Source organism: Branchiostoma floridae, chromosome 3, assembly GCF_000003815.2.
Source record: "Branchiostoma floridae strain S238N-H82 chromosome 3, Bfl_VNyyK, whole genome shotgun sequence".
In the NCBI taxonomy this organism is placed as follows: domain Eukaryota; kingdom Metazoa; phylum Chordata; class Leptocardii; order Amphioxiformes; family Branchiostomatidae; genus Branchiostoma; species Branchiostoma floridae.
The window spans coordinates 24,899,927-24,910,199 of record NC_049981.1 but is presented as its reverse complement, the minus strand read 5'-3'; the positions used below and the strand labels follow the sequence as shown (position 1 = coordinate 24,910,199).

General features: G+C 40.8%; 1 protein-coding gene across 2 annotated transcripts in view; it reads right to left on the bottom strand.

The window, feature by feature from the left end:
* The window catches only part of LOC118412699 (QRFP-like peptide receptor), a 31,079-nt gene that overhangs the window by 19,813 nt on the left and 993 nt on the right, over positions 1-10,273 (bottom strand). The window contains exons 1-2 of one of the 2 annotated variants that reach the window (XM_035815723.1): positions 10,201-10,273; positions 8,637-9,543 (exon numbers count right to left, since the gene is read on the bottom strand). In XM_035815723.1, coding sequence (XP_035671616.1) covers positions 8,637-9,470 — 834 coding nt within the window. In that variant the 5' untranslated portion in view covers positions 9,471-9,543; positions 10,201-10,273. The remainder of the gene's footprint in view (positions 1-8,636; positions 9,544-10,200) is intronic. The other variant, XM_035815722.1, reaches the window with a different exon arrangement.

The window sequence follows — 10,273 nt, the reverse complement described above, 5'->3', positions numbered from 1 at the left end:
ATGTCTCTAGTCGCATAGGAGATAATCAAGTTCAAGGCAACTGTTTGCACACGCAATCAAAGCAATCCCGTAGAACCCATTCCTTCCTACTTCGTACATGAATAATGAAAGAAACCGTGAACTTTGATGTGTATGCGATACATCTCTTTGCAGCTATATGCCACCAACACAAAGTTAGCTACTTAACTATCTTAGTTCAACCGTCAGAGCTGTTGTTTGGCGTAGCATAATAATAATAGTAATAACTTTATGGCACAACAATTGTACGAGGTAAAAGTATGGCATCTACATAACTACAGTTCTATGTACATGTAGTTATAGTCTCAAATAAAGGTGATTATACACTTCTAAAGTATATTATCTCTATGCCGATTAAACCCTCATGTAGTTATATACTCTACTAAAGGTAATTATGCACCTCTGAACCACGAAAAACGGCCATCAATGTAGACGTTGGTAGAACCTATCAGGGTCCCTACATGCTTTTCTTTTTTTGTCAAATACAGTTCCTTCTTTCTCGTAATTTCCGTTGATATAATAACGTGCACGATAGTCTCCTAGCAACCACTGATTTGTAACACATCTAACCAAACTGTTGGGCTGAAACCATTAAAAAAACGGGGGCACCATTGCAACTTATTACTTTCCGTGTTGGAAATGGCGCCCCTTGCCATTGCCCATTTTATGGACTGGTGTTGTTAAGTCAAAATGGACTTTTTGTCACACCATAGCCTTTGTGAGGCCGTAGGGGCAGTGATTGGTACCCACTGTCTCTAGGACACCTCCCCCTCTTCCCACTCCCATTTCCCTCCCCAACTGAAGTTAGGTGAGGTGCTATTCCCAGGTTGCCATGTCTGGTCTGGAATTCCGGGAACCGAACCCGTGCCCTCTCAATCCCCTGTCCGCTAGCAAAGCCACTCAGCCTGTAGACGCCACTGACAAGTCTGATTCCGCTTAATCGCATCTACAAACACCTTTTGACGTCAACACAGTCGTATACAACTGTGGACCGATATCTGCCTAAAGGTGCATATACGTCCATATCCTACAACAGTTTACGACCTTGCTTTTACGTTCAGGGGAATTCATCTAGATAGTGTTTGGTAGTGGAATGACTTCATTTGCGCGCTGTAGATGCGGGTAGAACCCCGAGGCAGCCTGGATTACCCGCTTTTCTGCAGGAATATGAAGAGTAATGCGGGTCTATTTGAATTTGTCACGCCAGCTGGATGCTCTCACTGGTTCTTATATTCCAACTGAACCCTGGTTGATATCACGGCAATTTATGACTTTTTATTCCAACTTATGAAAAAAAAATTGTTCATTTACTAACTCAAAACTTTTTAAAAATGCCACGATACATTAAGAATCATACTAAGGTATTCATCAAAGCCCGTTCTATAAGCGCACTTAATATCAACACGTAAATGTTGTATATCTTCAATAGAGTAAAAATGGAACCTTTACGCATGCTGTAGGGCATGGTAAAATCTTATTCAGTGCGTCTTAGTTGTACGAAGTTATATGTTTAATTTGATAAATAGGGCCCCGGGCGTCTTCGACTTTTTAACAGTTCTAATGTGTCAGCGCCACTTCTGCAACTTCATTAAAGTCTTCCAAATGACCTATTTGGTGATATATACTTAAAAAATGTTACTCGCTATCAGAAGTCCTCGAACTGTCAAAACACGTACCTGTCAACATCATTTGCAGAACATTGCCACGTTTTGATCACCTGTCCGTATTCGACTGGCTTCGTGACATCAAAACGTCCACTCGCCTAATTGGCACTGCGCATCAAAGGATTCCGGATGTCTTACACGAAGCTGCTGTTATAGCGTACATAATGAACATGTAGCGGAGAAGAAAGACGATGGATTCCTTTTAATTTGAGTTGCTGATATGAAAAATAATTTGTAATCTATTTTTCTTAGACACGATGTGTGTGTACAATTAGCAACAGTTTCTAGCCTGGAGTACTCTAGAAGGAAGAAACTGAATGGCACGGCCAGTCTCTCAACGTTGTATATTGAGTATATACATAGTTATTATGCCGGATAGCCTTTACACAGCTTTGTTACCTTGCCTTTCCCCACAGATATTACGTTTTCTAAGTTAGCAATGAATTCAATCTCTTCTTTGCCTAACTTGTATAATCGATATAGAAATGCACATAGTACTTAATTCTTGTCACTTGTTTTGTACATGGTATATTGTTCAGTTGCAATAGCCTTCTGCTAATCTGGTAGCTTTGGCTGTAACGCTATGTTTATATAGCATTATAACTCAAATCAAGTCAAATTAGCTTAGCCCCCACATTACTAGCGCGCAGGTAAAAAGGCTTGAGGTAAGGCTTGAGGTACGAGTTCAATAAGTAATAACTCTGACCCACTTCCAGTTGTCTGATCTAAAGGAAATTTCGCATGTGTAATGATTCATATCTCTATAGTTTATGTTGCAGAAAATAGCTCTGAACTAATTGTGGTTTCTGATTTACTGGTGTTTGAACTGGGTTAGGTGTGAAATGGACCAGGTGTGAAATGGAGCCAGTTGAGTGTCGCGCAGTGGTCCGGTTTTTGTATTTGAAAGGACGCATACCAAAGGAAACTTTTGATGAAATGAAAGAAACTTATGGTGATGATGCCCCATCATATGACCTTGTAAAACGCTGGCATCCTGAATTCAAACATGGCCGGAAGTCTGTGGAAACAGCTCCCAGACTTGGTCGTTCCTCTTTTACCATTGATGAGGCATCTGTTGGAGGACCAACCTGGGGTGTCCTACAAAAACGGTGTCCAGAGCTGCATCAAACGATGGGAGAAATGCATAACTCTGGGTCTCTGGGTGGTTCCTATGAAGAAAAATGCTAATAACTGTGCCAAGTTTCTTTAATCTCCTGCTATGGAAAATGATTCAGAGTTATAACTTATTGAACGCCCCTCGTAAGGGTGCACTTCCATTGCACAATTGCGTCACTGCGGGATTCGAAAGATTCTCAACGAATTTCAGAGATAAAGAACGAGTTTTCTCACATTTTGTGTATTTATTCGTCTTACTTTTACGTATTACGAAATATCTGAAGGATAAAAAGAGGAGACAAAAGCAAACCAGTGACGCAGTGGACGAACCCCGCAGTGACGCAAGCTTGACTTAAGTGCGGTGAGAGTGCACCTTAATAAGGTGGTCTGTTAAACCGATCTATGTACGAGACCTACTGCAGGTTTTGATGCACAGGTAGTCGTCTGCTATGTGTAACTCATCATTCCCCTGTTCATGTGAGTCTCAACAATATCACTTTTTGAAAAGTTTCATTCTAAAGAAAACAAGTCCCTCTATAAATCAACTTAGTAATCTGTGGGGTGCTCACAAAAACAACATTCCAACAGGTAGGTATTCTTATGATGCTGCCTGTATGTTCGTAGGCATTTTAAAATGCTAAGTAGAGCAAAGAGTTGTGGAGATTGAGAGTTGTGAAGGACCGAATCGCCGAACCCCGGAATTTGTCTTTTTTTAAAGTTAGCCTCCAATGTCATTTGACGCCGTATTTATGATTTAATGTTTGGCGTAATGCCCACTGTATTTGTGCTGTCTTTTTAAAGATGATATACCTAGATGCTGCACAAAACGGGTTTATCTGGAGAAAAACATCCGACAATGGTTCAAATAATTGCAGAGACAAATGTAGGAATGCTGATTAGCTACATATTGAAGAAGCCTGTTTATAAGTTGTTTAGTCAAAGCATTTTTGCGAACTGGCGGTTTTAAGAGAGAGAATATCAAATATCCGTCTTCTTTACTAAAGGTATTCAGATTGGCTAAATTGGCATTTTTACCTTCCATTGTTTTCTCATTAATAAATTAAGAAAGAATGGAGCCGTAATCAATATTGATAGTTGTGCATGACAGAATTCTAAATTTGATTTTTTGGGCCATATTGATGACGTTATCAGGTTTTATTGCCCCTAATATTATTATATTCAATGAAAAAATACAGCACTTTGGTACATACCACTGCAATACAACTATGTTTCCGTGTGCATGTGCATAATGATGAAAACTACAAACCCACGGTTGCGCAAATTGATATCTACTAATGATCTGTAGAAATTAGAAAATATTAGTTTTCATCATTTTTTAATAACTACAGATTATTATACACTGAGATATTATAATCATAGCGTTTAAATGCAACCATCACATGCGAGTATGCAATCATCGCAAACCCATAGTGATGCCATAAAGGATTTCCGTGCATAGATCCACATGACTGGCTGGTTACATACACGTATTTAAATGTTATATATGGGAACAGAGTAATGCGCTACTGGGATTACTCGTTACACGTTAACAACAGCATGATCCTTGGTAATCAGGATGTGGTAAGAATGGGATGAAACCGGGGGATTAGTTCAAGAGCAACTCTATTCGTAGACGTTCACATACGCCATGTATCGAGTCATGTATCCATTCAGCACAAATGGTGTTGGTCTTTGTCTATGATTCATTGATACGAAGACGCAGCACAGTCGTATTTCACAGGATATGCTCGTTACGAAAAGTTACTCAAAACCAGATCAAACGGCGTTAATTACAAGGAAATGAAATTAAACAACACAAAAATGAAAGAAAAGAAGGCAGAATAGAATTGAACTGAATGAAAGATGTGACATAAAACGTAATAAAACGAAACAAATGGTGAAATTATTGGGGTTAGATAGAATAAACACAATCATTCTAAAATAGGCCAGTCTATCAACAGGAGTTTTAGTGCATCATATCCTGTTTTTATTCGTGAGGAACAGCTGTGAATCTCATGCCTCTTTGATTCCTTTGAATCTTGCATCTATGGACATTCATTTTCATTCTTCTAACATACAAATGCAACGGAAATCATTTAGTAAAGAGAGAGGAGAGTCATTTCGAGAGAAAGGCCATGTACGCTTTTGAGTATTGCGCTACATTGAAAACGTCACGCGTACAGAATTCTGATCTTCATTGGTGCTCCCTTAATATGATTCTTGTTGCGCTACAATACCTTTAGTATGAGCGATCTGTGCATCATGTTACGAATTAAAAATAGGTATGTTCATCTTTCATTTGTCTATGTTTTTCATATTCCCGTTATACCATTGTTTGGTTTTGTCTGCAGTTAGCCCTCGGGCACAAATTTGCAATCAAGTTATCTTACCCAATCAAACTGATTATACCATTGCTGTACGGTTGGTAATTTAATAGGAATCTAGGTAACTCCTGCGAGCTCGCGTGGAAAAGATCAATTAATTAATGTATCTAAGCAGTATCGTTGACAAAAAACAAAATAACCCAAAATATAAAAAAGTTCGCTATCCACCTCTGTAATCATACATTCACCTATCTGACGACAGAATCGTCTTTCTTTAAACAATCCAGGACCAAATCGTCTCACAAGTCTATTCTTCAAACAGTTTCGTTTGCTCTAATGAATCAAGCCTATAAATGGGAACAGCCTCTAACGACCATAGAACTACTGTCTTAAGGGGGGATTGTATTGACGATGACTGATGTACCCTTAATGGTCCCTACATTAGCTGCCATTACATCAAACTGCCCACAGGGTTCCATCATGTACTTAACGATATCGTGGCTAAGTCATGAAAAGTAGACACCGACATGGTCCTGACTATGAAATAACTTGAGGGCACATTTGATCTTAAAGACTTGATCCTGTCCAAAATTAATATAATTGATGATTGATTTATATTCTAAATATTCAAGAGACTTTATCTCCTTTATTGGACCCTGCAAGGATCGCAGCAGGCTGAGAATCATTTGCCACGTGATCAGTATTCTCAGCGACTTTCTTGAAAAACTGACCAAGCCTCTTTTGAAGAGTTTTAGGTAATATTTCTAATGTTTTAGAATATCTGTATTTCAATGTAAAGGAAAATTGAGTGATTTCTATGTTTCATGCTTGCTAACAAATGTAGAAAATTTGTTGTGCGAAGATTATGTTCGCCCGTTTCCTATACACTCAAGTATATAAGATGGCCTATTCAAATAGCGCGGACTTATGGCAACCAAATGCATTTCGTAATGTCAAACAAAACGTGAACAATGCTGAATTAAATGACTCTTTTTACACAATTGCTGCTGCGTAATTTCCACCGACTTTTCGGTGACCGTCTGTCACCTAACTCAATTCTGACTGGTTCAAACTGTACCACAGCGTCGGAGGAAATAAAGCAGTGGTTGTGTAAAAAGAGGCTCTATATTTATTGACGTACCAACCTGATGAATCTACTCATGAATAGCCAACTTGTGAACCTCTGGTCATTTACCAAACTGTTAACGTCAATTGACGTCTTTACTGGCGCTAGCGACCCGTTAAAAGCAATCCATTCTGCCTGTATTATATCAATCCTTACCTTTGCACGAGATGGGGAAAATGCTAACATGGCTTAGCGTGGGAGTAGTCGCTGAAATTTGGGCACCTTTATCGCAATCACGTCGAGGGGATCGAATCTAAATCAAAGACCTGATGAAAAGACGGGTCTATTCAGATTTAAAATCTACTCAATATTTCAGACTCCGTATGGAGGATTAACTTAGAAAGAAATGTAAGTCAGGTCCTGCCGTCTCCAGGAAGAAAAGAGTCACTTCAAGAAACCTAATCAGACAGAGAAGCTGTTAGCGGAAAAAGACGTCTGGTTTCTTTCCTCATACCGGAATGTCGAGAAAATCTAAATGGTTTCCAATTGGATTAAGGAAACCACTTTGCGTCTCATGGTCACACCTGTGGCTGCACTGTTATTAGGTTTACCTTTATGCAGCGCCGTAACTTTTCAACCCGCCAAGTGCAGATTATTGTCTTCGGACGCCAAATGCAATAAGGCCCACTTTTTACTAAAGCACACCCTCCATCTATTCCGGTACTCTCTCTCTCTCTCTCTCTCTCTCTGGCGCGGCCGCCCTTTCCAAGCAGATGTTGGAAGGCAAACGTGACGTTTTTCTGGTTCCATGTCCTTGTTACAAATGTCAACCTAACGACACTGGAAATGCGATTTGTACCCTTAAATCTGATGAGAGGTTAAGTCTGCCGCGTAGTAACAACGTTTGTTCCAGAGACCATTGGCCTTGGTAGCGCGGGAAACAAATGCTTATAAAACCCCTAACCTAACACAGCCTTACAAATCGTAAAGGTCGAGGTTGTATTTCTCCTTCCTCATGCTTAACTACGGTGAGCACTGCTAAGGTTAAGGTGGTCTTCTGCCATTCCTACAAAGACAAAATCCCCAGGGCACGCGCCGCGCCCACGGTTTTAGAAAACTGATTACGAGTCGTGAAAGGGGGATACGCGAGTGCGTCACACATACCCCAGGGGTGTCTACAAAAACCACGGAGGAGCCACACTTTTCATTTTGCAAAGTTGAACAACCGCGTCCCAGTGTTTATTGAATATACGATTGTGGTATAACTATTAAAGTATCCTTTCTAGACCACTTAAACGATGGCTAAGCCGTAGGGAGTTTTGGCAGGAAATAACATTTTCTATGTTCGCAATTTTGTATGCGTCGTCCATTAACACAAGTTTGGCAACAAATTAATCGGCACAAGAAAGTACTCAAAGTTTTTCCATGACAAATCGTTGAGAACACCAAAACGCATACCGTATTAGATATACAACAGGGACATTGACGAAGTATCCAGCCAACGGAGACAGACACTGAATGTTTATATCAATGAAAAATATGCGGAAACTTAATGTAAATCTAAATAGCTTGTTCGCGCCGCTATTTCCAACATGCAACGGTAGACAAATCACCTTAGTAGAGAAAATTACACAATGAAAAATTTAAAAACTGTCTCTTCCACCCTGCACTTTGAATACAACGAGCATTCTGAGACCAAAGATAAGACAAAAGTAATGTAGAAGAAAAAGTAATACTATTCATTAGTTTGTTTTGCCAGAAACAGTTGAGATACAGCTTTCTTGCACCCCTTAGCTGCTCATAGCTCACAGGTGGTAATTTTCACCGGCTGTATTATGTGATAACCAGGATTAGATGATGGACTATAACCTTTTAGTACTCATGACAAGAAAATGTATGATCGCCCCATAGTTTTTCAAAGTAATGGATAAGAAACCTGTCGCGCGTTTTCTTTATCTCTCGGGAGTTTTACGTGTTGGTGGAGGCGTCTTGCCGGCGGGGAGAAGAGTGGTGAATCCAATGCGTTATTTTCTGTGAAGTATCTTTCTATTATCGTCTTGTTGCATCGCCACGAATACTTGTCCTAGCTTGTTACAGAGAGCTGTAGTGATTGGATGGAGATTAATAGTTGATGCAGTCCTGCATTTAATGACGGGGTCAGATTAATTGTATACAGTTGTGCGATTTTGATGTTGTACAATTTTTAGTGCAAAGGGATATAGAGAACTTTATTGCACGACATTTGTAGATGGTGCAATATATGGCAACAACTATTAAATGTATTAGAGAGCCTATCCCGTAACAAAACAGATGAATTCTATGCGGCAGATGCACCACGTTTCAAGGAATGCATGGTCGTACGACGACCGTACGACGATGGGACGAATTGTGTGACCGGCCCCTGACCACATAACAAAGACAAGATAAATTTGGACACGTGTACCTTACCTTTTTCTTTGTTCGCTCGTGTTGCTGGTCCCACCGCCGGTTGGAGTTGCCCGGCGCCCGCCTCCCCCACATCTTCAGCCCGATGCCGATGTAGGCCCCGCACAGCAGGATGAGCGGAATCACGTAGGTCACCCCGAGGAGCGACAGCGTGTACACCAACTGCCACTTGGTGTTGGGCCACTTGATCTCGTCGCATCTTTCGTAGACCAGACCGTCCCAGAAGTAGGGATAGGTCCGAGAAACAGCGAGTTGTACTGAGGCCAGAGCTGTGGACACGATCCAAATCACCACCACGACCATCTTAGCCCGGGAGCGGGTCACCCGTATCTTCAAGGGATGAACTACTGCGTAGTATCTATCTATCCCTATAGCCAGCAGGATGTAGATGCTGACTGATACGGACAGGACTTGAGTGAACCTGACTACAGGACACATGGTCTCCCCGAACATCCAGTCCTGTAGCATGACCTCCGTGAAGGTGAAGGGAATACAGAAGAGAGCCATCGTCAAGTCCGCGATGGCTAGATTCACTAGGAAAATGTTCAGCTCCGTCCATTTCTGTGAGACAAAAGTCAGTACGACAACTACGCAGGAGTTCCCTACGAGAGACAGGAATGTTGCAAGTCCGTAGACGAGAATGAGGGCAATTTGGGCGTTTGAAGATACTTTCAGAGTCTCGTAGTTGTAGAACTTACGAAAGACCTTGTCCGAGATATTATTTACGTATGTATTAATGTCTTGAGACGATATGTTGTAGCCATAGTCTGTGTCTAACGTTGGCAAGTCGCCAGTGGCAAAAGACTCCAAAAGACTGTCCAGATCAAAATCGTCCATGCTGAACGTCAAAGGTAGCTAGCGCTACCACCAGCGCTACCGTCAGCGCTACCACCGCACCATGCTTAAGACTCTGCAAAATAAGGTAAGAAATTCAGGTTTAGTTCAGGTCTAGCCGTTGGTTTGATCCAATGGTGTTTTATGTTATCGAGATAACGCGAAAGAACAACACTCCGTTTTAAAAGTTTGCTTTGCCACATTTTCGTGTCACCAGTCATGTCGACAGACAAGTGCGAAAGCAAAACAACAGTCACAAAGTCAAAACCTTATTTCCACACCTATGTGACACCCAATACAACTTGTCATGCATTCTTCTGACACTAGAACCACAGGCCGTATACAGTGACGATATATTCAATAAATAAAATATTTGCATTCAAAACCCTGACCGCATACAGTGACACTGCCACAATACGGACAATTTCAACCCTTTTTTATCTGAAGGATCTACTTTCCCGTAGTTGTTGAAATAGGATGGCGCCAAAAGTTTATCTAAGTTCATGATCTTTATCTTGTGTTATTGTTTGTTTTTACTTATCTTCTTTTTACTCCACTGCGGAAAATATGTCTTTTTCTTCTCCAGTACACCAAGTAAACAATACAGATTCTCTTTCAGGGCAAGACACCAACGGTTACATATAGGACAGTTGTTATGAGTATATTAACAAGAATGCTAGCTAATATCCCCTAAAACTAATTACAAACCCTTCGCATAGAAAAGCACACTGACCTTCAGAATGCCGAGGATTCTTGAAACCACCTTTCGTCGCTTCGCCTCACACCGGAGCACAGTTAATGAAAGG